General features: G+C 48.2%; 1 protein-coding gene across 1 annotated transcript in view; it reads left to right on the top strand.

Moving 5' to 3' along the window:
- The window catches only part of KIF5C (kinesin family member 5C), a gene marked incomplete at its 5' end in the record, with an annotated part of 175,549 nt that overhangs the window by 139,243 nt on the left and 8,587 nt on the right, over window positions 1-27,719 (top strand). Inside the window, 8 exons of the mRNA XM_082630257.1 lie at window positions 1,853-1,929; window positions 2,927-3,036; window positions 4,879-4,980; window positions 5,357-5,417; window positions 10,578-10,649; window positions 13,580-13,684; window positions 16,039-16,255; window positions 17,479-17,592. Of these exons, the coding sequence (XP_082486383.1) occupies window positions 1,853-1,929; window positions 2,927-3,036; window positions 4,879-4,980; window positions 5,357-5,417; window positions 10,578-10,649; window positions 13,580-13,684; window positions 16,039-16,255; window positions 17,479-17,585 (851 nt within the window). The 3' untranslated portion in view covers window positions 17,586-17,592. The remainder of the gene's footprint in view (window positions 1-1,852; window positions 1,930-2,926; window positions 3,037-4,878; window positions 4,981-5,356; window positions 5,418-10,577; window positions 10,650-13,579; window positions 13,685-16,038; window positions 16,256-17,478; window positions 17,593-27,719) is intronic.

The raw sequence follows: 27,719 nt of genomic DNA on the forward strand, positions 1-27,719 counted from the left end.
TCCCCTGCATCGGCAGGCGGGCCCTCAACCACTGTGCCACCAGGGAAGCCCCATCCCCCATCCTTTGAACAAGCTCTTCCTTTGCCAGGCAGTCTCCTGACCCCCTTTGTGGAGTGAAGTGCCCAACACATAGGAAGCACTCAATAAATGTGAATAAATAGAAGAGATTTGAGAGAAATGACTAGAAATGTAGAAATCAGAACAGGATTAAGAATGTAGGTGTTGTGGTGAAAGGGAACACACAGATCATATTATGAGTTGCAAAGAAAACTGGTAGAGTCCCTTTGGAAAGCATTTTGAAAATACATATTAATAATTCCAACACTTCTCATACCTTTTGCTCCTCAAATCTCATATATTCATTGCAGAATTACTTATATTAGTGAAAAAAAAAAGGAAAGGAAGCCACCTAAATGTCCAACAGTTAAATGAACTATGGAATGTTGTTTAAAAGAACAATTTTCTTCATCTTGGAGATGAAGTACATGAAGGCCATGCAGCAATGCTTACAGTGCATTAGATTAAACATCATAATATGTAATTTCATCTTTACTGTGGTTATACCATTTAAAAATCAATAGATGCTTATGTTCCAAGGCCTGTAAATTAATATTTGAAAGGAAATGGTTTTGATAGGGTAATAGGATTGGCGATGATGCCATCCTTTTTAACTTTCTTTTTTTTTTTTTTTTTCCTTTTTGCGGTATGCGGGCCTCTCACTGCTGTGGCCTCTCCCGTTGCGGAGCACAGGCTCCGGACGCGCAGGCCCAGCGGCCACGGCCCACGGGCCCAGCCGCTCCGCGGCATATGGGATCCTCCCAGACCGGGGCACGAACCCGTATCCCCTGCATCGGCAGGCGGACTCTCAACCACTGCGCCACCAGGGAGGCCCTAACTTTCTTTATTGTTGTATAGTCATTTGCTCAGTGAATGCATTTTGCTTCAAATGCCAAGGTAAATTAACAATGAAAGAGAGCACAACCACCCCCGCTTTGACCTTGTAAGGTTTTCTTTCTGTGCTAATGGGTGTTAGGAACAGAATGCTCCGTCCAAAACTTGACACGGAAAAGAACTTTTCCCTCTGGTAAATGGCTTCTGCAGTGGTGCCACTGAGTGGCAATGAAATCAAAGCAAGAAGAGCTGAAATAAAGTGAAACAGACTAGAGAGAATGCGTAATGACTTGAACGTCATTGTCCGAAACGCTTTTGCTCCCTCCACCTCAGGCTGACCATTGCCACTGACCAAGAATAGGATGGGACTGGTCCCTCGCTCCCAGAGGTGTGCCACAGAACAGCCCTGCCCCCAGTACGAGGCATGGCCTTCCTGTTTAGTCTGGAGAGTGTTATTTTATATTTCTATTTTCTTTGTGCCTATCCTTAGATTGTTTTCCTGCTCCAGATTCTTAGAGAATACCCATGGGAGGTAAATTAGCTCTTTCCGAAACTCTGATAGTGGCACAAATCCAAACACCACTAATATTCGCAGAGTGCATTACCATTGACAAAGCCCGTTTATGTGTGCTGCCCAGGAGTAGCTCACCAGGCCTGGCGGGGAACCAGTCCTCCGAGGCGTGAGGTGACACCTAGGTCAGCTGCAGCGTGACCACTCCAAGTTAGCACTTCCCCTCCAATCGCCATTGTCCCCGAAGGACTTCGATAATCTCCCAGGAGAGATCAGCCTTGATTTAAAAAGCCAGAAGTCCTCCTTCAGAGGCACGTTCCTTTATACCATGGTTGTAATTGGTAAGATAAGCTGATGTTTCACCCCATTCTTTTTTTGTTTTCTAATTTTTACTTTTGGGTGTGAGTCTTGCCAGTTAAATCTTAAATCATCATTTAAAATCCAAAACAGAAAAAATGCATGAAGTCAGCTTCCAGGATAAAGAAAAGGAACATCTGACCCGGCTGCAGGATGCTGAGGAAATGAAGGTGTGTACGCAGCCCCTTCCTGGAGCCCAGCACGTGCTTGGACTGGATTTCCTTGATCTAGGAAAATCCAACTCCTTCAGAGATGTGTGTGGCAGGGTAGGAGGGGTGCGGGTTGGGACCGGGACTGGACATCAGAGCTGCTCGCAGAGTGTGGCTGGGCTTAGCAATGAGATGCAGGTGGAGGTGTCCAGGAATCCCGAGGTGTCTGTAGATAGTAGTTATGTTGTGTTGGTACATTTCTCTTCCCGTTCATGACCAGGAAGGAGGGAGCACACCTTCCAGTCACTGCATGGCGCCACTCGGCACAACTTCTGCAGAAATGGTCGCCCCTTCTTTGAATGGAAGGAAACATCTCTCCCCTCTGTCTTTTAAAGAAACAGCCCAAATTTGAATTTTCATCTTAAACATAGAGATCTTTATTTTTGGTCACATTCTAAACAGAAAAGGAAAAGTGGGGAAGATGATTGGGAAATAAGATTTTTAGGTGGATACAATGAGATAGGAGAAAATGTGGAACTTTTGATTAGCTTTAGGCAAACCCCTCTCCTGGGTCTGCATCACTTTGGTGGAAAGGTCTCCTTTGACTATCACTGTAAATCCATGCTGTGGGCAGGGCCGGGAAATTATCTACATTTTATGCTGAGGAAGTGCAACTCCCACAGGTTCCATGGCTTGTCTGAGGTCACCCAGGTGGTAAGAGGTCCATGCCCTCTGACTGACCTGGCGAGAGAAGCCATGTGGCTCAGATGAGCTATAGAAGGTCAGGGGGAGACCCTTTACTCATGGAATGGGCTAATTTGCCCGTAGGGACCACTCAGTTTGATAACAGATCCTTGAGTTTTGTTGTCCCTGTAAAGCACGGTGGGTTCTGAGGGCCCCGGTTTGGGGATCTGACAGCTGAGGGATACGGGGTAGGAGATAGCGAACAAGGGCTTTGTCACAGAGCCGGCTGAGAGCCAACGAGCGGCTGATACATTTCTCCCGGCCTGGGTTGCAGAAGGCGCTGGAGCAGCAGATGGAGAGCCACCGGGAAGCTCATCAGAAGCAGCTGTCCAGACTCCGAGATGAAATCGAGGAGAAGCAGAAAATCATCGATGAGATTCGGGAGTGAGTTGGCCTGGGGGCTCGTGGGGCGTTGGGGCAGACACGGCCCCTGGGCCAGCCTGGAGGCCTCTGCTTTCCCTGCCCCATGGACCCTGGGCTCTGCCCTGGTGCCTCAGCGAGCTGGACGTGATGCTTCTGCGGTCTGTTCCCCATCTGGAGCCGAGCCTCCGGGGGCTCTGGTGGGCAGGTGGCAGGCGGGCCCAGCTGCCCTGCCTGGTCCCTGCGGAGCAGGGGCACGTTGGTGATTCAGCTGGGCAGACACATACCTCAGAAGGTGGGGATGTTGTTCCTATGAGAGGATGAAAAAAAAACCCCAAAAAACCTGAATTGGTTCTGATTCAGGGTTTCTGATGGGTTAAGAAATGCTCCAGAGAAGACAGTCAGCTCCCCCTGCCTCAGCCCAACACATACCTGAACACTGCATGCCCCAGAGCCACCTGCTCGCAGGGGCACACTCCTTAGGGACCCGTGCTGTTGTGTGTCTGTCTTTGCTCGAGGGCATTGCAGCTGGTCTCAAGGCCATTCTCCTGTTGTAGCTGCTGAAGAGCCCCCTGCTCAGTAGTTACCCCTCCCCACTCCTCTCACTTTCCCGCCTCATCAACACAAGTCCCCAGGCTGTGTTTAAATGCCCCAAATTAAAGACAGAAAAACAAAGAAAACCAATTATATTGAAATACACTTCCACCCACTGACACCCTCCTCTCCTGTCCTCCTCCTCCCCGCCACCCCAGGTCTAGACTAAAGGTTCCCTCCTCTCTGTTTCTATAGATGAAGAAACATTTCTATATGGGAAGCAAGATTAAATGATTTACTTAGGGTCACACTGCTAAACAGGAATCAAACTGGAGTTGGAGTTTAATTCTCTCTCAATGTCACGTGAACAGCTCACACAGCACATTTGCATTTTAAAAGCAAAAATGTAAGTGATGTGATGGGGCTCTGTGCACAGTCTACCTAGGAAAGCACTGAGCATCGCCTCTCCCCTTCTTTTGGTCCACCCCCATGCTCCCACTTATGTCCAGCTTTCCCCTTTAAGTGTGACTCTTATTTGTTATGCTGATGAATCAGATTGTTCAACTGGAAGGGGAGGGGAGGGAAGGAAGGTGAGAGAGATGGAGGGTCTCTGAATGAGTTGACAAGTGGGGACATTTCCTTGGCCTTTGCGTTTCACATGGGTTTTCCTTCAGAGAGTGTATAATCTGTTGTCTACAGTCATGTAGGCATGGCCGTATGAAAGGTTTTATAAGGACCGGGCTGATATAAATGGTGACCAAATACCCCCAACCGGATGGTGAGTTTCTCTTTTGCAACAGCTCCTGGACTTTCTTTGTGTTTCCCCTCTCTGACCACTGCCCCCTTTCGCCCCCAAGACTTCACAGAACAGAACTGTCCCTATGTCAGCTAGGGATTTGGATGTAGGGGATGTTTTTGGAGCATCAGACCAGAGAGGAAGGGAAGGTCCAAGTGGCCAAATAAGGTTCTGGGAGTGCGTATGTACCATCTGTAGGGCAGAAAAGCAGAATTCTTACTGGGCTCTGTTTTTCTGTTTTAAAATATCGGCCCCTTTCCCATCTCATTATTTTCCCTCCCAAAGCTCTTGCACAAGCCAACTATAAATACATTATTAAAGCCTTATGTTTCATGCCTCTTAGATGTTCCCAGAAATTCGTTTTCACTTGGGCAGGGAGGAAGCTGTGAGGTTGTTCTCTGAACCCTCCAAATCTTCCAGAATTGCCGCCTTTATTGCACAGGGCTAATGGGGTTAGAACGGAACCACGTCTTTAGCAGCATGACTCAGAATTTCAGGCTGATGTGGAATGTATTGCTTTTTCCTCTCCATTTCAGTTTGAATCAGAAACTGCAACTGGAACAGGAGAAGCTCAGTTCTGATTATAACAAGCTGAAAATAGAGGACCAAGAGAGAGAAATGAAACTGGAAAAGCTCTTGTGAGTGTGCTTTAAATATTTCCTCTGTTTTCTCTCATCCTCTCGAAGTTTTTTTTTTTTTTTTTGGCCAACTGCACGGCACGCGGGATCTTAGTTCCCTGACCAGGGACCGGACCCATGCCCCCTGCAGTGGAAGCGCAGAGTCTTAACCACTGGACTGCCAGGGAAGTCCCCCCACCACCCTGCAAAGTGTTAAAAAGTCTACTTTGGTGATTCAGATACCCAAATATTCAGGTTAAGTCAGGCCAATTTAAAAACAGACCATGGCCATTTGGATGAGTTGGTTTGTTTTGTTGACTTATCTGCAGATGCAAATGGTATCTGTGAGAATCTCTGATGCCCCTTTGGTGGTTCACAGTTCCTTTCTGTTTTTTAGATTGCTCAATGATAAAAGAGAACAAGCCAGAGAGGACCTCAAAGGGCTGGAGGAGACAGTGGTATGTTGACACGTTTCCCAACTCATTTTAGTCTCAAAAACCAGATTGATTTATGATCTTTTGAATTTGTTTCTTCTAAAATTTTATTTGTGCATGTCTTTCTTGAATATCATTTTAAACATAAAACTTCCTATGGAAACATGAGAGCTGTAGAATTTATTCCCCTGGTCTTAACAGAGTGACCGACCATCCATCCATCCATCCATCCTTAAGACTGTAACCATGGAGCCCTGACTGAGATTTAAACTCAAATCAGTGCCTGCAATTTTACAGCCTCTGTATGTTGTGACTTACTTCCATGCAACAATCAATGGATATTTATTGATCACCTACTGAGGGCTGGCATGCTTTTAGGTGCTTGAGTTGCATCAGTACAAAACAGAGTTAAGATGCTGGCCCTTGTGAAGCTGTCTTTCACCTGGGGGAGACAGACAGTGAGAAATAAGGATGTAGATCATGACATCCATTAGATGGTTATAGAAAGTGCAGGGGGTACTGGTTTGGGGTGGCCCCACTGGGAGGTGACATTTGAGCAGGAACTTGAAGCAGGTAAAAGAAGGAGCCATGGGGATGTCCGGGGGAGGAGCCTTCCAGGAGAGGCAACAGCCAGTGCCAAGGCCCTGAGGTCAGCCCATGGCAGGCATGTTGGGGGACAACAGGGAGATCAATGTGTATGTGACCAAGAGAAGGGGGGAGGGCAGGAGGTAGGCACAGAGAGGTCAAGGCCAGAGGAGGTGCAGGCCAGGTAGGGCCTTGGGACCTGCAGGGTTTGGGGCAGAAGAGTGACAGATGTACTTCCCTTTGGACGAAGGGCTCACCATCTGAGATCCTGGTTAGTTTTCTCTGTCCTTTCATTGGGTTTGTCTCCTCTGGTCAACTTCTGTCTCAGTTGCCCTGGGGGGTAGCTGCCTGGCTCCGAGGGCTCTCAAGAGCCCTTCAAAATGCCACGCAGCCTGTGTTTGAAGACAGACACCCCAAATAGTCTCTCAATTTGGTGAAAACATGTCAAGTCATTTCACATAACATGACAACAGAGAGAAACTGTTGTTTAGATACAGTCATGCATTTTGATTTCATTCCCATGTCATGTGAATTTATGTGGGACTGAGCCTGGATCCAAGAACTCGGTGACCCCAGACTGGAGGCAAGTGGTTGATCAGGGCTGGACCCGAGGCTGCATTCTGGCCCCTGGGCCAGTGTTAGCTGCTCCTCAAAGCCAGGTGTGGGCTCGGAGGGCACGAGCCATTCAGGACAGAAGTAGGATGACTGTTCACGGGAAGTTGGGCCTTTTGAGCCTGGTGGAGAAGACGGTGGACAGGGCGGCTGGAGGGGAAACGGAAATGAAGCCATGAAGTTGCTTCCTCCCCGTCTGTTTTCCTGGAGAAGTGGTACCCATAATCATAGATAATTATAACAATTCAGAAATATATTGAACATTAAAATGTCACTGTATTCTGACCAGCCAGAGATCAATATTTCAGTATCTTTTCTTCCTTTACACCCTTGCACTCTCTCATGCACACTCTCACCCAACATACACACCTTCCATGCCCACACCCAGAAGCTCACTCTTCACCTCTCTCTCACGGCCTCACCCACACTCAGGCACAATCACTTATTCTTTCTCACACACACATCTTCACGCACACTCACACCCACAGGCCCTCACATTCACATTCTCACGCCTGTGTTCATCCACTCACAAGTTCTTACACACTCACCCAGCACACCCCATAACATGCTGACACACACATTCACACTCATTAGTGACCATCCACACTTTCTCACTGGCACACTCACACTTTTGCTCATTCACTGTCACACCCTCCATCACGTCCACTCACACACACTCACCCCACGTGCTGACTCTCTCCCAGACTCACAAGCTTTCTGTCTTTCACACTCACTCATGAGCATGTTCTTTTGCCCTTTCGAATGTTTTTTTGTTTTGTTTTGGCCTCACTGAGCGGCATGTGGGATCTTAGTTCCCTGACCAGGGATCGAACCCATGCCCCGTGCAGTGGAAGCATGGAGCCCTAAGCACTGGACCTCCAGGGAAGTCCACTGAATACATATTTATTTATTTATATTTTTGGCTGTGTTGAGGTCTTCGATGCTGCACGCGGATTTCTCTAGTTGCAGCGAGCGGGGGCCACTCCTCGCCGCAGCGCGCAGGCTTCTCGTTGAGGTGCCTCTCTTGTTGCGGAGCACAGGCTCCAGGCACACAGGCTTCAGCAGTTGTGGCACACAGGCTCTAGAGTGCAGGCTCAGTAGTTGTGGCACACACACCTAGTTGCTCCACGGCATGTGGGATCCTCCCGGACCAGGGCTTGAACCCGTGTCCCCTGCATTGGCAGGCGGATTCTTAACCACTGTGCCACCAGGGAAGTCCATTGAATACATTTTTAACAACACATTTTCCTCACTAGCCTCCTCCACTCGTTCTCCCTCCCCCGCCTCTCCCCCCAGCCCACTCACCTATGTTCCCACCCTCACATCCATTCTCCCCGACCCCCCTACCATACACACATGCTCACACAACACACTTGGTCCCTCACACGTGGACGGACCCACTGACACAGCCTCCCACGTTCCCTCTGCAGCCCTCACTGCCCGTCCACACACATCACGCACACACACGCTTTCAATTCCCAAACTGGAACCCCGCGGTCTGTGCCATTCCAGACGTGGGTGTTTTTACTTATCCTTCCATCACATCCTCCCCAGGCTGTCAGTGTTCCTCAGGGGCAGGTCTGCTGTCCTTGGCTGACCCTTCCTGAGCCCTCCTTAGCTCTAGGCCTGCACTGCCTCCTTGACTGTCTGGACAGGGCCGGGGTGGGACCTGCCGCCCAGGGGTTGGGGTCTGTGAGCCCACTCCAGGGGGCGATGTTGGGAAAGGCCAGCCAGCCAGTGGGGACCTCTCTGGGGTCCCAGGCAGCCATCTGGCTTTAATAGGACACTTTGTGTGGGCTCTGGGGCTGGACCTCTCCTCCTGCTGCGTTGATGGGCCTTGTGTCCCCACCTCTCTGGTCCCACCCTCGCTGTCCCCTGTGACAGGAAGCTGAGCCCTGAGCTTTCACACAGAGGGCAACGTCCGTGCCAGGAAAGGCTTGTGACTTACTTCACAAGGGAAGGGAATCGGGGTGGGTGAAGGAATGATAATGGATACGATGGAGGAAAATTCATTGCCCCAGGAAGCCAAAATGGGGTTACGCAAGCATTCATGTGCAACTTATCAACTGTTTCCAAGGTCTTGAAATGCCCCTCCTAAACTGTTTATTGAAGTTACCTAAAAACAAACAATAATGAGAGAAAGTCGCCAAACTCCGGGCTCTGGATTATTTGGTGCTTGGCCTGGCAGAATCGCCTGGCCCTTTGACGAGACACCCGGGTCTTCTCTTCTCGTGTCCCTGCAGGGTGGTGGTGTTTTTTATGGAAAGTATTTGCTGTGATTATAGTTCAATCAGTGATGAAATCCCTGAAGCGGGAGAGAGAGCTCGCAGAGCAGGGGGCCGAGGCCGAGCTCCCTTGGGCAGGGGCACAGGCAGCACAGCTACATCACTGAGAGCTCGGAGCAGCCCCCCTGCACCTGCCGGCCGGTGGCTGAGCTCTGGGCAAGCACCGCGTGCACGGCGTTCCTAACAGCAGGCCCGCTTGGCCTCCTGCAGAAAGTAATTTGCCTCATCTGAGGAATCAATTAACTTCAGGTGCTTTTTATTTCAACACAATTATGGAATTGGACCCAGTAATATGACCTTAAATTAACATGGAACCTTTATTCAAGAAACTTATTATTTCCATGGCTTTAGAGCCTGTTTCTTCCTTTTTTCTGTGAGCTTGCGTGAGCTCCATCCCTTGACATTCTGTGTTAGAGTAGGTCAATTTAGACAAACTGAAAAACATAAATGCAAGTGTATTTCTCTCCTTACGGGAAAATATTTTTTAAGGGAACTAGTCGTACGTCCTGTGGTAAATACACGGAGACTTGAAGGAAATATTTTGGTTTTCTGATTTTGTTAACAGAGGTCACCAGATTTGACTTAGACCTTTGTCTTAGCAGTCTAATTCCTAAGGGTTCATTAGTAGAAAAGACTCTAAAATGAAGAAAAAAAATGCCCCCAAGAAGTTAATTTCATGAAAGTTATAACAACAACCAAAGGAAGCAGTAAAAGTCTAATGAAGAAATGGCTGTCAAATATGATGCATCGGGCTTCCCTGGTGGCGCAGTGGTTGAGAGTCCGCCTGCCGATGCAGGGGCTGTGGGTTCGGGCCCCGGTCTGGGAAGATGCCACATGCCGCGGAGCGGCTGGGCCCGTGAGCCATGGCCGCTGAGCCTGCGCGTCCGGAGCCTGTGCTCCGCAACGGGAGAGGCCGCAACAGTGAGAGGCCTGTGTACCGCAAAAAAAAAAAAAAAAAAAAAAATGATGCATCAATACATTAATACTGGCTAATATTTATTGAATGCTTACTATGTGCCAGAAACGGTTGTAAGAGTTTTATAAGGATCATCTCATAGAAGATTGATAACAGCAGCTATGAGGCAACTACTATTTTTATCCTCATGTTACAAATAAGAAAGCTGAGGAACAGAAAGGTTAGATAAGTTGCCCAGGGTCACCCAGGTGGAAGGTCCATAAGCTCAGTGATGTAAAGCAAAAGGAACATATGGACCACGGCCAGAGGGGTGTGGAAACATGAAAAATGTCGGTCAGTTAGGGTGGGAGAAACTGGCTAACTTTTCATTTAAATTTGTTGGCATTTTGTATAACATGTACACAATAAGTTAGAGGAAAAAAAGAGTCCATTCTGGTACAACACAGCCCTCCAGGAATTTTTATGAGAAAACTTTTGAATTTTTGTGGTTGAAGGGGAAAAAAGGTTCTATTTAAAATACAGCAAATGAGCAGGCTTTGTTCTAGTTTACACTTCATTGTTTGAGTTCCCAGTCTCTGAACCTTGGGGTGCCCCTGAGAAGATGCCAGGTGGAGGGGGAGGATATGAGTGGTGGGCAGGTCGGAGGAAGTGGGGAGCCCCATGGCCTCGATGGTTGGCTTACAGAGCTTTATGGAGATGTCTGGGGTTGATGGTCTGGTGCCAGCTGTGTCATAAATTCAGCATGTTCCCTCATTTAAGTGGCATTTTAACAATCTTCTCTTCCAGTCTCGAGAACTACAGACTCTGCACAACCTCCGTAAACTCTTCGTCCAGGATCTGACCGCCCGGGTTAAAAAAGTGAGTTCTAGTTTGTGTGAATGGGACTGAGAAGAAAAGTTGGCCAGAACGAGTCATTTTCAGTTGAAGTATCACTTGCTTAAATCGGGGCTGGTTATGCTTAAAAATTAATTACTTCATGCCAGAGAATGTGATTAAAAGAATGTGCTGCAGGGGGAAAAAATACTTGGGAACATTTTTCCATCTGATTTTTCCTTCTTAGTAAAAGGAAGTTATATTGGGTTGGCCAGAGAAGTTCGTTTGGGTTTTTCCTGTAACATTTTATGGAAAAACCCGAACGAACATTTTTGGCCAACCCAATATCCTTTCAAACGAACACATATTTATCTGGCCGCAGTGTGAAAACCTCTGAGTGATGCAGGGAAAACCCAGAGGGGTCTCATCAGACAGCGTGGCCCTGAAGCCTGGTGAACGATGTCAGGGACGTGGAAGTCAGGGGCTAGAGCCTCATCTTTGCTTGTTAAGGCCATGAGGGGCCAGGTCAGAGTGTACGAAGCACTTTAACATCCGGCGTCTTGTTTGCTCTCCCCAGGAGCCATGTAAGTGGTTCTTAGTGTTCTGTTTTGCAGCTGTGGAGATGGGCTCAGAGGTTGCGTGACCTCCCGAGATCACACAGCTGGGGAGAGCCAGAGATGGGATTGTAATCCAGGTCTGTGTGACTCCAGAGTCTGAGCTTCTTTGGTCCTTGTGCCACACACAGTGACAGTGGTCTTGGGAGTCACTGAACCACTGTTCAGAGCAGCTAGCAGAGGTTTCAGGAGGGGGGAGGGGGAGGGGGAAACAGCAAGGGGGCTACGCTTTAAAGATATTTGAAAGTGATGGATGAGGAGCAGTGGGCATACCCAGAGGTATGACAGGATGGACGGAAGGTATATTTAAGAAAAGTGTGTGCATGGGGGTCTGTGTGAAGGAGCCAAGGAAAAGGGATGAAATATATTATAAGAAAAAGAGGAGGTGACTGATGGAGTCGGATCTGAGAAGACAGAATGGACAGTATAGGGGAATGTATTAGGCTTGGTAGATGGAAAGGGCCCACTTTCCCAGAGAGGAGACGTGGAGAAGCCAAGATGGAGACATTCGTAGGGAAATACATGACAGTGGGAAGAGATGCATCTGAAGACTTTGACCTTCTCAATTAATGTGGAGAGGAAGGTGCTCAATGGAGAAGAAGGAAGAGAATGGGAAGCCCACGGAGACTAGAGGAGGCTCAGGCAGCTGTGGGGGATTTGCTGAGGATGAACAAAAGGATGCTGAACAGTGTGGGAGTGTCCAGCTGAGGGTCAGAGCACGGATTTGTCGTGGCACCTGACAACACAATTCTAGTGAGTTTGGAGGCCTGGAAATAAAAACAAGGAAAGAGGGTGGAGAATGATGGGAGGTTTCAAGGTGGCACTGGTCAGGCGGTAGGTAGTGATCACCATCATCAAAATAGAAGTGACTGGAGGACCTGGACCAGGGAGGAGAGAGAAGCCAGAGCAGAGGTCATGGAGACAGAGACTAGAGAGGTTATGACCAGAACCAAAAAGGCTCAGTCGGAGGGAGGAGGTGTTCCGAGGAGGGTGCAGAGCTTGAGATCAGACTTCCCTGACTTCACGATATAAAACTCTCTGGGAAGAACCTATTCCTAGACCAGTGGTTCTAAAAGTGTGGCCACCTGGCCAGCAGCACTAACGTCACCTGGGAACTTGCTAGAGGTGCAAATTCTCAGACCCACACTGGATCCACTGACTCAGAGACGAGGGTAGGGCTCAGCAATCTGAGTTTTAACAAATCCTCTTCTGGGTTTGAGAACCCCGGATTTAGATCAAAGAGACAGGTTTGAGTTGTTCATACAGACATCACGTCTCAGAAAGAGAAGGGTGATGATCTCTTCTATAATGAGACAAAACAAGCGTGCTTTGCCATTTTTGGACTCCAGGATGTGTTTCTACATGTATTTCCCAACTTATCTGGCCACTCAGCTTGGCAGTGCTGGGAGAACAGTGTTTTTATCCATCTCAAGATCTGATAAATTTCGAGAGTTGATCCAGCACAGCACGCAGATGCCGTGACTAGTCTGAGATGGATTCATTAAGTAATTTCATGGAATTGGATGCTGAAGGGACAAGCAGAGGCCATTGAGACTTCCCAGTGGGACCACAGACACTTTCCCACAGCTTGATGACTTGTTATCTCACTTGTGATGTTTGAAATGAAACTTGGGTCTTGGGTTTATGTGTTTTTTTTTTTAACATCTTTATTGGAGTATAATTGCTTTACATTGTTGTGTTAGTTGCTGCTGTATAACAAAGCGAATCAGCTATACGTATACATATATCCCCATATCCCCTCCCTCTTGCGTCTCCCTCCCACCCTCCCTATCCCACCTCTAGGTGGTCACAAAACACTGAGCTGATCTCCCTGTGCTGTGCAGCTGCTTCCCCCTAGCTATCTATTTTACATTTGGTAGTGTATATATGTCAGTGCCACTCTCTCACTTCGTCCCAGCTTCCCCTTCCCCCTCCCCGTGTCCTCAAGTCCATTCTCTACATCTGTGTCTTTATTCCTGTCCTGTTGGGCTTATGTTTTCACACTAGTTCTTCTTAATGAGTTTTGGAACACTTCCTTTTGAAAAGAAAAGCCTCTATTTACCTGCATGCAAGGGAGAGGTATATTTCACAAAGAGAGCTGTATCTAATCTGAATCCCTCAAAAAAAGATTTGAAGTTTTTTTGTCAGCTGTCCAAAGAAAGAACACTTTTGATACCGATCAAGGAAATTAATTGGGAAGAAGGTCAAGTCTAAACTTTTAGAACCACTCTTCATTTTCACTTTCAGAATAACCTTTAGTAAGATTGGGGGTTTTCTTTCAAATGGCTCATCCACATGATGTTGGGACTGGGGGTGGGCAGTGTGGAGGCCTGTCCCGCTGACCCCTTGGTGTTGATGCAGAGTGTAGAGCTGGACAGCGACGAGGGAGGAGGCAGTGCCGCCCAGAAGCAGAAAATTTCCTTCCTGGAGAATAACCTGGAGCAGCTCACTAAGGTCCACAAACAGGTAGGAGGGTTGCGTCATCTTCCTCCTGCTTCTCTTTCTCTCCTGGAGAGAAGCCCTGCTGGATTTGGCCCTAGTGAGGGAGGTGACTCTGATATAGAAGGTAAAAGGACAGTACATCACTAGGGAACATCAGTGCTGGAAGGGACCTGGCACTCTTTTAGTCTTCAGTGACTTCCTTTGTATAGAAAATACCTTTTTTTTTTTTTTTTTTTTTTTAATTTTATGTTTTGGTCGTGCCGCCTGGCATGCGGGATCTTAGTTCCCCGACCAAGGATCGAACCTGCACCCCCTGCAGTGGAAGCGCAGAGTCTTAACCACTGGACCACCAGGGAAGTCCTAAAATACTTTCTTTGATGGAAGCCAAATATAAGGAATTGAGTGTGAGCTCTCTGGGGCTTGGGGAGCAGGGTGTTCAGTCGTGTCTTTTCATCCTGCCTCCCGTCCCAACCTCCAACCCCAGCTGGCCTCAGTGTCTCCCGTGATGCTTTTCAGGACCTTCTGTGGACCCAAAGACGCCACAGAATGCAAAGTGGATGCCACTGAGCTGGGTCAGGCTCCCTCTTTTTTTTTTTTTTTTTTTTTTTTTTTTTGCAGTACGCGGGCCTCTCACTGCTGCGGCCTCTCCCGTCGCGGAGCACAGGCTCCGGACGCGCAGGCCCAGCGGCCACGGCCCACGGGCCCAGCCACTCCGCAGCACGCAGGACCCTCCCGGACTGGGGCACGAACCCGTGTCCCCTGCATCGGCAGGCGGACTCTCAACCACTGCGCCACCAGGGAAGCCCCAGGCTCCCTCTTTTTATAGATGAGGAAACAGCCTGGGCGAGGAAGCCACTGGCTTCATCCCACATGTGGGAGCACTGGGGCTGGAACCAGCCCCCTCTCTGCACTGTCGCCCTATTTCTTGGGCATCCTCTCAGTTTCCTGCAACACCCTGGAGTTTGTCTAGAGTGACAGAGAGCAATAACCATGTCCAAACCTACCGGTGACTTAGGCAGATTATTTGTCTCCTTTCTGTTTAAATGCTGGAATGTTCATGACGGTTTTCCCTAAATCCTCAAGATTTGGGATCTGATAAAAATGGTCCAATGTTTTGGACCCCATGGCCGAGGGGAGGTCATTTCTCTTTGACTTGTTACATCCTCTTCAACATTACTGATGATGGCATTTTCCCCCAAAGGGAGGATGACAGATTCAACATGGTTGAAGACATTCAAGCAAATTGTTGATGAGAAATAGAAAAGCAGAAACTACCAGGGAACTTGAAATAGAGCTCTGAAATTCATTAATTATTTTATTCATGAATTCAATGAATATTTATTAAAAACCTACTCTCTGCCGGGCACTGGAGATGGTGCTGGGTGGGGATACAGGAGTAAAGAAAACAGGTGTAGACCCAGCAATAGTTCAACCTTTGTTTAGCACTTAAGATTCTCAAAACTTTTCCTGATCCATTTGGATTCCCACAATGATCCTATTTATGTAGCATGTAGACTTCGAGTGGTTGAGTGACTCACACCTGGTCAGATGGCCAGGCAGTAACAGATCTGGCTCTTGAGCCCATTCTTAACCCAGGGCGAGCCTGTTCCTTCTTAACTGAGGGTCTTAGGTAATGAAAGAATGAGCAGTATCCCTGAGTTACCCGTTAGCCTCTGGATATGTTGCAAAGTGGGGTCCAAACCCAGTGCTGGTGTAGACAATGTGTCCTGGCTTGGAAGGAGGCCTTCAGAGAGCTCTAGAACATGAATGCCTTTCACTGAGCGTGTCTGAACTGGCTTCACATTTCTTATCTTCCACATGCCAATGTCCAAGTAGTCAATTTTCTCTGGCAAGTCCCCCCCCTCACCCCTCAAACAAAAGAGGCAGTAAATCCCACCCAAGCCTGAAAGTTTCCTACAGCTGGAAATGGCTTTTTTTTTTTTGCGGTACGCGGGCCTCTCACTGTTGTGGCCTCTCCCGTTGCGGAGCGCAGGCTCAGCGGCCATGGCTCACGGGCCCAGCCACTCCGCGGCATGTGAGATCTTCCCGGACCGGGGCACGAACCCGTGTCCCCTGCATCAGCAGGGACTGCGCCACCAGGGAAGCCCTGGAAATGGCTTTTGATTCTATCGTACACCTCTCCCCGCTTTCTCGTACCCGTGAATCCTGTGTTTGGCAAATTGGAGCCTCAGGGTATGGGATTTTTATTCCCGTTGGTCCCATCGTTTATGGTCTTATGGACTCTCCAAGACGGCCCTGGTGGGGCGCGCGGGTGGTGGTTCTAGCTGCTCTCCTGACACCTTCTCAGGCCCCGCAGTGCGTCTGCCCCCCACCCCCACCCCCCCGCCGTAACTCCCCACCTCTCCCTCCCGCCGCAGCTGGTCCGGGACAACGCAGACCTGCGCTGTGAACTGCCCAAGCTGGAGAAGCGCCTGCGTGCCACGGCCGAGCGCGTCAAGGCGCTGGAGAGCGCGCTGAAGGAGGCCAAGGAGAACGCCATGCGGGACCGCAAGCGCTACCAGCAGGAGGTGGACCGCATCAAGGAGGCTGTGCGAGCCAAGAACATGGCCAGGAGGGCCCACTCGGCCCAGATCGGTACGTGTGCCCTCACCCGGGCCCTTGATAGAAAGCGAGGGATCCTCTGGCCGGAAGCTCTGGGCGGGGCGGCCCGGCCCCTCCCGGACCCAGCGTCCATCCTGGGAGGATGGGATGGCCAGGCGTGTGCTTCCTTACACTGAGAGATTGTGGGGGACCTTGTGATGGTCAAAGCTATTGAGCTGAGCAGAGAAGGCGGCCAGCCCTGGCTGCAGGCAGAGGTGTTTGGCTGTAAACAGATAGAGGTATACTTTCTCCGGAATACCGGAATATATGGCTTGCTCAGGAAAGCCTGAAGGCCCCTTCTGTTCTGCACCCGGCAGAACCATGAAGGAGCGACGTGTAGCCAGAAGCCTCAGGGAGAGTGCTTGCAAGCACAGCCTTGGAAGTACTCTGGAGAGAGCCAGGCCTGGCATCAGTGAGTGCAGGGGACCTGGACATCCAGCCCCTTCAAGACCTGGATTTGGACCCACGCAAAGAATGAGAGTGTGCATATTGAGTCATAGTTCTTGGGATAGTGCCGTGAGAGTAGAAGGGATTTAAGGATGTTCTCTAGAGAGTTTCTTTCTTTCTTTCTTTCTTTCTTTCTCTCTTTCTTTCTTTCTTTCTTTCTTTCCTTTCTTTTCTTTCTTTCTTTTCTTTCTTTCTTTCCTTTTCTTTTCTTTTTATTTTTTAAATTGAAACATCTCCAATAACATGTAATATTATTTCTCATCAGATATTGCTATGCAGTTGTTACATAAACCAGCAACTTCATGTTTCTAGTTTTAAGATCATAACTTACATTAGTGGTTCATTGCATTTATTGGGTCTTATATCCTTGGACTATCTACTGAAAACTGTGAACCTTCTCCCTCTAAAATGCATCACAGACAGAATTCTGCATCCAGTTTCAGGGAGATGCTGTTGGAACCCATTGGGACCCACGGATCTGCCTCAGATAAAACTGAAAGTCCTCTGTTTCTCATTTTCCTTGATAAGAATTGAAATAATTGATACGCAAGGTCTCTCTGTCCCCTAAACACTGGGTGCCTTGGATTAACTAACTGTACTAATCGGAGGGCAAACCTCCTGCTTTCAGAAAGTTCTGGTGATTGATAAGAATTGTAATGTCGATAAAAAGTGTGCCTCTTGGTTTTCGCACGTGACCTGGAGGTATCTCGGCGCGGCTGTTTAAGCCCTTTCTGAATGTCTCTTCTCTCTTTTCTGTCGGTTGGATACAGCCAAGCCCATCCGCCCTGGACACTACCCAGCATCGTCTCCAACGGCCGTCCACGCCATCCGAGGGGGAGGAGGCAGCTCTTCAAACTCCACTCACTACCAGAAATAAACACAAAGTGAGTCCCTAGTGTCAGGGGTGGCTTCCGTCCGGGGCAGCTCTGGGGCTCTCCCTGCTTCTGCCTGGCCCTCAGCCATGTGTGTGTGGATCTGCAGTGGAGAGGAAAGAGTGCAGCTCTACCCCAGCACAGGCCCTGGGGCTTCAGGCTATCAGGGTCCTGCGTCTACCTTCAACTCAGTCTAGGGCCTCAGGGTCTTCCAGCTAAGGTCACCTGGTGCCAGGGACCCTCCAGGGACGGGGAGGGTGTGGTGAATGATTCATCCGAGCTTTCTTTTGTCTGTGGGACTCCCCTCTGTAGCTGGCATCCAAAAGGGCATTACCTGTTTGTCAACTGCTTTTACCCAGAGCAGGCAGATGTGGGTGACTGCTTTAAGTCTCAGGAACTGAATATAAAGAAAGAGCCAGATAATAGAAAGTCACATTTTTATAATTACTATCTGAACGCAACAAATGGAGTCTTTAAGAATTGTGCAGATTGGGCTTCCCTGGTGGCACAGTGGTTGAGAGTCCGCCTGCCGATGCAGGGGACACGGGTTCGTGCCCTGGTCCGGGAAGATCCCACATGCCGCGGAGTGGCTGGGCCCGTGAGCCATGGCCGCTGAGCCTGCGCGTCCGGAGCCTGTGCTCTGCAACAGGAGAGGCCACAACAGTGAGAGGCCTGCGAACCGCAGGAAAAAAAAAAAAAAAAAGAATTGTGCAGATTTATGTCTAGTTAGGTCCAGACCACTTTTTTCTTTGAGATGGTGGTCTGAAAACTTCTCTTCCCACTCTCCACGTGCCTGACATTGCTGTACCAGCACAAAGGAAAAAGTGATGTCCTTTAGAAAAGAGAAGGAGAGAGCACAAGCCTGTCGTCTTGTACTTGAGATAAAGAGTTTACTGGTTGGGCAGGGCAGACAGCTAGGTGGCCAGAAAACTCTGTTTAGAGAAACTCTGACTCTGGGCCAGTAACTTGTAGATGGGAGGAGGTGGATCCTAATGTTGACCTTGGAGTCTTAGTCCTCACTAGGGAAGCTTGTGAGCTTGACAGCAAAGCCGCAGTGATCAGGGGCAACTCAGGAGAGCGGTGGTACCTCACCCAGTCCTTTTTGCATCAAGGTAAGGAAAGTGAATATGAGGGGCTGTAGACCCTACTCAGGGGGTACGACAGTATTGCTAAGGCTCAGACTAAAACTTCCAAGGTGGAAGCTTGGTGGCTGCACCCAGGCAACTTTCACCTGCCCTGCCCCAGGCAGCACGTCAAGGAGCGGGACAGGTCGAGGCAGGCCACGGACGGGCAGCGTGCCCACCACCTTCTGCCGTATGCTGGGAGGGTGGATGCAGAGTTATCTTGGCTGTGGGCCACCCTATTCAGATGCGATCTCTGCTTTCAATCGGAAATAAAGTAAAGCTGGATGTTATAAAATTGCTTCTGACTGCACGTTATCAGTGTTGGGGATGCCACTTGAAGGGAACTGTAAGAACAAATTGGGCCGCTTAGAACAGAAAGCCTAAAGCAGTGGTTCTCGAACTTTGGTGGGTGTCAGCATCATCTAGCACACCCAGACACCCAGGCTCCTTGAAGTAGCATAGGCCCAGAGCCTTTGTATTTTTACCAAGTACCCCAGGTGATTTTGCTAGCCACCTAAGTTTGAGACCTGCTAGCCTAAAATATCCTGAAGTGGCTGATACAGGATGGACGTTTATTTCTTTGTCACATAAAGGACATTTGAGGGTGGTCTGTCTGTGGCTGGTAGAAAAACTCTACAGTGACAACAGAAAGCTAGCCTCTTAAATTTAGACTCACTGTCCTCAGCAAGTACCTTCCTTGCTGGTCTCCTAAATGACTTCCTCAAGCTCGCCTAAATGACTTCTGCAGTTCTAGCTATCGTGCCTGTGTGTTGCGTGTTCAGCAAGCAGAGAGGAAGCTGGGGAGAGGCAACAGCAGCTCTTACAGCTGAATGAGCTTCTTTTAAGTAGCCTTCCCAGAAGTCCCATCCAACTCTGATGCCTGCATCCCTCTGGCCAGAATTGAAACACGTGGCCACATCTAGCTTCAAGGGAGGCTGGAGAAGGTAGTCTTTAGCTGGGCAGATCACCGCCCCAAACAAGAGTAGTGTTCTATTGCCTAGGACAAGGAGATGGAGGTTGGGTGGGCAAGCAGCACTCTACTTGTTGAACACCTGATCTGCAGCGGCACTGTACTAGATGTAATATCTACATCACCCCATTTGATGGAAGCACCGGGTTAGTGTGTACGCTTGGCTCCCAGCAAGCTTTTAATGGCTATACCGGCCCAGGGATTCCGGGGTCAGAGACTGTGCAGTGGACAGTTCCTCTCCTCGTGCATGCCCATAAAGGCCTGTCAGACCCACGTTTTATGGAGGGTGCGTACAACCAGATGTTGGCCAGGCCTCACCCATATATCCCCTTCTCACTCTGAAGACCGAAAATCAATAGGTCTGGTGAGACTTCGAAGACCTTCAACGTATGGAACCACCCTCACCTGTCATGGCCGTTCATTTCTTTCTCTAACTCAGAGTGTTATGAGTGGTTTTGATGATTTTATCTGAAATTGGAACCTCTACCACCCACCTTATCTATTCACATGACTCCTGTAACTTCGTGTCACCAAAGAAACAGGCCCCATCCCGGTGTCGGGATGGTGGTAGGGTCGAAGGGCCTGACTTTGGACGAGCGACCCGGGTCAGGTGTCAGGTCTTCCACTGCCTTCGAGTTACTTAACCTCACGGTCGGTTTCCTTGTCTGTGAAACGGGGAGAATCCTTGCCCTGGGCCACGGGCATTGATTTGAGGACTACATGAGGTCATACTTCTGAGCTACTTGGCACATAACACGTGCTCAAGAAAATGTCAGCTGTAGGAGAGGCCTAGCACTGCAAGCTTGGCACACAGTGGGTGGTCCATGAATGCTGGCTTATATTCTCTTCTAATTCTCATGGTTGTTACAAAATAGTTTTTAGTCTGTAGCAATTGATCATAACCACAGCAGGGAAGGCCCATGTCTAAGTATCCTATTTGGTGCTATGACCAGATATAAGGGGTTTTAAAGATACTATCATTTATTTATCCAAAAGTTATGAACAGCAACATTGACTATTTTTATGAAAATAACTGGGCATTGGTCAGTGGAGGTTAGAAAAAGGATGATAATCAGTGGAGTAGGGAATTATAATTGGAAGTGAGGAAATGCTTATTAAAAAATAAGCTTATTAAAAAAATTAGAAATATGGAATTAATTGCTTAGATGAGATTCAGAGTTTTTTGAGATGATCTTTCCTGCTCTTTGGATTCTCGTTCTGAAGTGTGTCTGTCCTGTAGAAATGATCTCAACTGCTGACTCTTCCCAGCCCTCCTTTTGGAGCCAGAGCGGCACATTCATACTTGGGCAGCATCTGGGTACCTTTGGGATTTCTTTCTGCTTCATTTCAGGATTCAAGGAATATAGTCACAATGAGTCTTTCGGTTTATGCTCAAAGTTTCAGAGCAACCGAAGATGCCAACATATAGAAATCAAAAGAACCCAGGACATTGCCAGCTTTTATCTCATCTCATTCAAATCTGGGGCGTGGGCTGCATCAGGAGGAGGGGCCCATCTTTTTCAACCCCCAAAGCTGGACATGGGGCAGTACAGTGCAGTAAGCTGACACCACGGGATATGGGATTGGCCAGATGTGGGTTCCAGCCCTGTCCTTGGCTCTATTCCTGTGTGACATTGGGCAAATTGCTTGAGTATTTTTAGCCTCAGTTTCTTCATCTGCCAAATGGGATCAGGCATTTTGTACTTGCTCTGTACTTGGTTTAACAGTAAAGAGACAAAGAAGACTCTGTTCTTGTGTACTGACACGCTTGTCGGGGGGAGATAGACAGCAAATAAAGACAGTAACTGCAAATAGTGTTAAGTGTTCTGAAGAAAATAAGAACAGGTTAATGAAAAAGAGATGGGGGACACTTATTTAGAAGAGGGGGTGACATTTGAGCTGAGAACTAAGTGATGAGAAATGCCAGCCCCGCAATGACATGGGCACAGACACTTGCTGGAAGGTGAGTCCAGACTGTGGCATATTTGAGGAACCACAGGAAGGCTGATAAGGCTGGAGAACAGGGGAGACCATCATAACTAGGAATGTTGGGGAGGGAGATGGGACCAGATAAATGAGGCCTTTGAGGCTGAGGTGAGCAGTTCAGAGTGTAAGCTAGGCGTGTAGGGCCAGTGGGGGCTTTGGGCATGGGAGTGCTGGGACTCAGTTCCTGATTAGGAGAGGTCTGCCTGGGCTGGACTCTGGAGGAAGGAGGGGGGTGGGGTGAGTGTAAGAGCAGGGGGCTCCCTTGGGGGCTATTGCGGGTGGCCACTTTGGGGGGAGTAGCACTGAGCCAGGGTGACTGCAGCAAGTGGTCAGAGTCAGCCTGTGTTGGAGAGCTGAGGGTGGAGGGGAGAGAAGGAGGGCTGGGTGGGAATCAAAGGTGGTTCCTAGGCTGGGGCCCTAGCAACCAGGTCAATACAGGTACCTTTTAGCCATGACTGGGAAAACTGGGCAATGAACAGATTTTATGGAAAAACAGAGTTTGGTTGATTATGAGATGCCTCTTAGACAATCCAACCTAGTTCACCATCCAAGCGGGTATGTTGAGTAGGCGGTGGGACCCATAAGCTCGGGAGAAAGATCAGGGCTGAGATCATAGAGAATTGTAGCCCGTAGATGGTGTTTAAGGCCGTGGAGTAGAGGAGATGATCTGGAGAAAGGTGGATAGAGGCAGAGGGTGGGGAGAGTCAGGCCAGGCCTGGGGACTGGCCAATGGAAAGGTCAGAAAAAGGAGGTAGCACCAGTAAAGGGGTCTGAGGGGGCAAGAATGTGATGTTTGGGGAGGTGAAGTGGAGCCCTGCTTCCTAAGGGGAGGTCCTCAGCTGCGCCAAAGGCTGCTCAGAGCTCCAGGAGGATAACCACAGGGACTGAGGGCAGTGCCCTCAGCTTCAGCACGAGGGGGAAGCATGGACCAGAGAGCATGGGGGTGGGGAAATAGAGCCAGTCACTGCACGCAGCTTGAAGTTTTGTTCGAAGGAGCAGAGGAATGGAGGGATGTGGGGTTAAGACGGGATTTGCATTTCTTTTTTAAGGTAGGAGCCATTACAGCTTATTTGTACGCTGATGGTAATGATCCAGCTGGGAAGGGAAATTGATAACTTAGGAGACAGGAGAATTACAGTAGAGAGTATTGGCTTTCTGAGAGGTGCTGTGATCCAGAACATAAGCAGAGGCAACACTGCACTCAAGGTGACAGGAAGGCAGAGCAGAAAGTACAGATGCTGGTGGCTGGTAGATGGGGGTGCTGGTAGAGCCATCCAGTAAGATGGATCCCATCTTAGCGCCTGTTTTCTCATGCAAGTAAGAAGCCAGGTTACCAGCTGAGAGGGTAGGGGGAGACCGTCTTGCAGGCTGAAGAGAGAAGGCATGAAATAGGTCTCTCAGGCAGTGCTGAGTGCTTACTTGAGGCCCCACATTGAAGGTAGACAGCATTTAAATACGTGTTCAGCTCCCTGGTTCTGAGGGCCCTGGAGTACGGCGGTGCCCGTGGGCACTGGTTCGAATGTGCCCACCAGATGGCGCCAGTGGGGCATTGCTGAAACCTGTTTTCTGACCGGCTTTGGGGCAGAATTGTGTTCTCTTCGTTTTCCTATCTGTAGACTGTTATTTCTCAAACTTGAGTAGTAAATCGAATACTTTTAGGGAAATAAAATTCTCACAGATTCCTGGAGTTTAAATTATAAAATAATTATAAAATATTTAAATTATTTTATTATAATACTCAAGTATTTGCACATTAAAAACAGTGTACACTCCCTAAACTTAACAGATCTTCCACAACTATCAAGTTGAAACAAATTTAGAAAATAGATTTAAAAAGTCAAAAATCCAAATCACCAACCTTTACTAAGCTTTACTAATTTAACGAATGACAATCTTTCGCTGAAAATAAAGAGGTGCGTGTGCAGTGTGACTCTGGTATGCATTGCTTCTGGTCAAGTTTGGCTTATGTGTCAAGACATGACAATTCTTTCACCCTCTTTCTCTGTTAAAAACCACTGCAGAGGGCTTCCCTGGTGGCGCAGTGGTTGAGAATCTGCCTGCTAATGCAGGGGATACAGGTTCGAGCCCTGGTCTGGGAGGATCCCACATGCCACGGAGCAACTGGGCCCGTGAGCCACAACTACTGAGCCTACGCGTCTGGAGCCTGTGCTCCACAGCAAGAGAGGCTGCGATAGTGAGAGGCCCACGCACCGCGATGAAGAGTGGCCCCCGCTTGCCACAACTAGAGAAAGCCCTTACACAGAAACGAAGACCCAACACAGCAAAAATAAATAAATTAATTAATAAACTCCTACCCCCATCATCTTCAAAAAAAAGCTGCTATTAAAAAAAAAAAAAAAAAAACCACTGCAGAGTCCCAGCGTGCTTTCAAGTCATTTTGTCTTCTGTGGCTGGAACGCATCATTTTCCCATTGCCCAGCTTTAGCCTGAAGATGATGAAAGTTGTGAGGAGAAGCGCCAACTTGGTGTTGGCATAAAGCAAGTGCGGTGCTGAAGTTGGTTACAGGTGGTCCGCTAGATAATCTAGAATACACACATGTTAACGCTTCAGATTTTCATGGCAAGAAAAGCATAAAATTGAAAATATTGTGAAATGAACCAAAGACTGAGGATGCCTTTCGCTTTGTTGATATAGATGAAGACTGATATTTTGAGAACTGTACTTTTATTAGAAACCATATATATCAAGTCTAGAAATCATATTCTATTTAATAAAGTTTGGATACACTTTAATAAAATATTAGACAAAATCACAGTGGCGGAGCTGGAAGGGCCTCACTTCACTGGCCTCTTACAGTACATTTGAAGAAGCATTTTTTTTTAACACTGTGATTTCATGTTTTGAGGCATAAAGAAAAGAGCTCTGGAAAAGCACTTCTGCAGTTTATAGCAGGGTCACCCAGGTGAACGTAACTCCAGGAAGCCATCAAAGGAGCCCAGGAGTCTGTCGTGACCCCTGTGTCATGTTTTATGTGACATTCCGTGGGTCACTAACAGTCACTGTAGGATGGCTCTGTCTCCGGTTTTACTACTTCAGGAGCTTATTGTGACTATATTTGCTCATTGTTTTCTTCTTTTTTTAAGTTTATGTCGAAGTGTTTTAGTTTTTTTTAATTTAATTTTTATTTTATATTAGAGTAGAGTTGATTTACGATGTTGTGTTAGTTTTAGGTGCACAGCAAAGTGATTCAGTTATACATATACCTATATCCATTCTTTTTCAGATTCTTTTCCCATATATTAATCAAAATAATATCTTTAACTCCTTAAATGGTGGGATGGAGGCACATGCATAACAAAGATTTATGGGCTTTCACCACCCTTTCCTTTTGCTGCCATGATGGTCATCTGTGCCTGGGGGTCTGAATTCCTGGACCCCATGTTGCCCGTGTGCCTGCTGCTGTCAGGATCTTCAGCCTATCATACTTGGCCCAGAACGCACAAATGACTTTCTTTTGCAAGCAGTCTTCTCACAGTAAGCTACATCCAAACAGGGAAATTCCAAGTGTGCATCAAAGACAGGAAACCCAGTATTTTCTAGCCTCGCACGTAAACCTCAGATTTCCTTGACTTTGCTCTTTTTTTTTTTTTTTTCCGGTACGTGGGCCTCTCACTGTTGTGGCCTCTCCCGTCGCGGAGCACAGGCTCCGGACGCGCAGGCTCAGCGGCCATGGCTCACGGGCCCAGCTGCTCCGCGGCACGTGGGATCTTCCCGGACCGGGGCACGAACCCGTGTCCCCTGCCTCGGCAGGCGGACTCTCAACCACTGCGCCACCAGGGAAGCCCAGATTTCCTTGACTTTAAATGCCCCTGGCCATTTCCTCCTATTCACCACTCTCGGCTGAAGCCCTAAACATAAAGTCCACTTGAGCTGCTGGCTCTTCTTTCTTTGTATTGAGAGAGTTCCACCTTCTCTGAAGCCCCACCTCACCCTTCTCCCTTAACTGCTTCCCTCACCCACCCCAGGCAGAATGGAGTTTTCTCTCTAATCTTTTGACTATTGGAACAACAAGGCTGTTTCTGGCTGGTCCTTGGTATATCCTTAGGTCCAGGCTGAGCTTCCCAAAATGGCATCTGCTCATTTATACTCTATTTGCTTTTCTGACACACTCTGTCTTTCCTTCTTTTTTTCTTTTCTTTTTTTTTTAAACATCTTTATTGGAGTATAGTTGCTTTACAATGTTGTGTTAGTTTCTGCTGTATAACAAAGTGGATCAACAATATGTATACATATATCCGCTTATCCCCTCCCTCTTGTGTCTTTCCTTCTTATTACTCTTCTCTCTGTCCTGAATTCCTGCATCCAGCCTATCTTGCACCATTGTTGGGGTTCATCTTGACCTTTCTCCTGTTCTTGATACCCTAATCACAAATAAGAAGTATAGCGGCATAAGATGCACAGGTTGACTTCTGGCCACAGCAGAAATGGGTTCACTCCACACGTGGAGGGTGGGAGAGCTGCTGCTTTGGGATTTAGCCCTTTGAAGCCGAAAAGCTTCATTTACAGTAGGTCGTGAAGCCACACATGTGGTCTGCATCAAAACCACTGGGCTGTTCAACTTGCTACTGCTGTTAGAAAATCCTAGCAATTAAATGAGTAGCATGTATGTGCATGCAGAGAGGGACCCTTTGCTACAGGCAGGGTAGCTGGATGGTTGTGGGCTCAGGATCTGGAGCTGGACTTCCTGGGGTTGAATCCCAGCTTGGACATGTCCTGGGATAATTACCTCATTTCTCTGGGCCTCAGTGTCCTCCTCTGTAAAACGTGGTCAGATAGCCCCTACTCATAGGGTGGCTGTGAGGATTAGATACCTGAGTATCTTAGGGCTTAGCTGAGTGCCTGGCACAGAGCAAGCTCTCACTAATCGCTGTTGTGGTCATGATGGATTCCAGCTTCACTCAACATGCTACACGGAGGCAGAGGGAACTGTCATGATCTTAACAACTTGCTAGTGGTAGATCCTGGTCTAAGAGCTCTGATCTGCTCTGCAGCAGTTCTCAGGGTTCCTGACCTTGGGACCTTTGACATTCTTAAAAAGTATCAACATCAAAAAGCTTTTCTATTTCTGGGTTGTATCTATCAATAGGTATTACGTTAGAAATTGAAACATTTAAAATAGTAATTCTATTAACAAATGCCATTTTTGGACTTCCCTGGTGGCGTGGTGGTTAAGAATCCACCTGCCAACACAGGGGACACGGGTTTGAGCCCTGGTCTGGGAAGATTCCACATGCTGCGGAGCAACTAAGCCCATGCGCCACAACTACTGAGCCTGCGCTCTAGAGCCCGCGAGCCACAACTACTGAGCCTGCGTGCCACAACTACTGAAGCCTGCGCGCCTAGAGCCCGTGCTCCGCAACAAGAGAAGCCACCGCAACGAGAAGCCCGCGCACCGCAACGAAGAGTTGCCCCCGCTCGCCACAACTAGAGAAAGCCCACGCGCATCAATGAAGACCCAACGCAGCCAAAACTAAATTAACTAATTAATTTTTTAAATGCCATTTTTAATGAAACATAATTATTTTACAAAACAAAAAAACTTAGAATGGCACTCTTATGGTTTCACAAATCTCTTTACTATTTAGCTTGATAAACGACAACTGGATTCTCATATCTGCTGCTGCCTTCTGTCCGCTGCAGTGGGTTGTTTTAGTTCAAGTATATGAAGCAAACCCAACCTCTTCCCTCCAGAAAAGGTTCTTGGCCATTTAACAGCTAAGAAAACTGTGGCATGGAGAAGTTATGATCATAGTACCTTCATCACAGGTTTGTGCTGGGAATTGAGCAAGACAATGTGAAAGGAGAGTGAAAAGTCATAGAAGAATGCCTGGTAAAAATCTGGCCCTGACAAGTATTCTCCAGTGTTACGGTGGTTTCATGGGGACAGGCCTAAAAGGAGTAGACGAAGCAGGACCTCAGGAAGAGAGGAAAGAAATGACTGCAGACGGGCACTGCTGGGACCTGGGATGGGACGTAGAAACTGGCATTGTGAATTCAAAGGGAGGGATCACAGAGGGACCCTTACTTCATTTCCGGC

This window comes from Mesoplodon mirus (genome assembly GCF_964341445.2).
Source record: "Mesoplodon mirus genome assembly, chromosome: 8".
Classification (NCBI taxonomy): Eukaryota; Metazoa; Chordata; class Mammalia; order Artiodactyla; family Ziphiidae; genus Mesoplodon; species Mesoplodon mirus.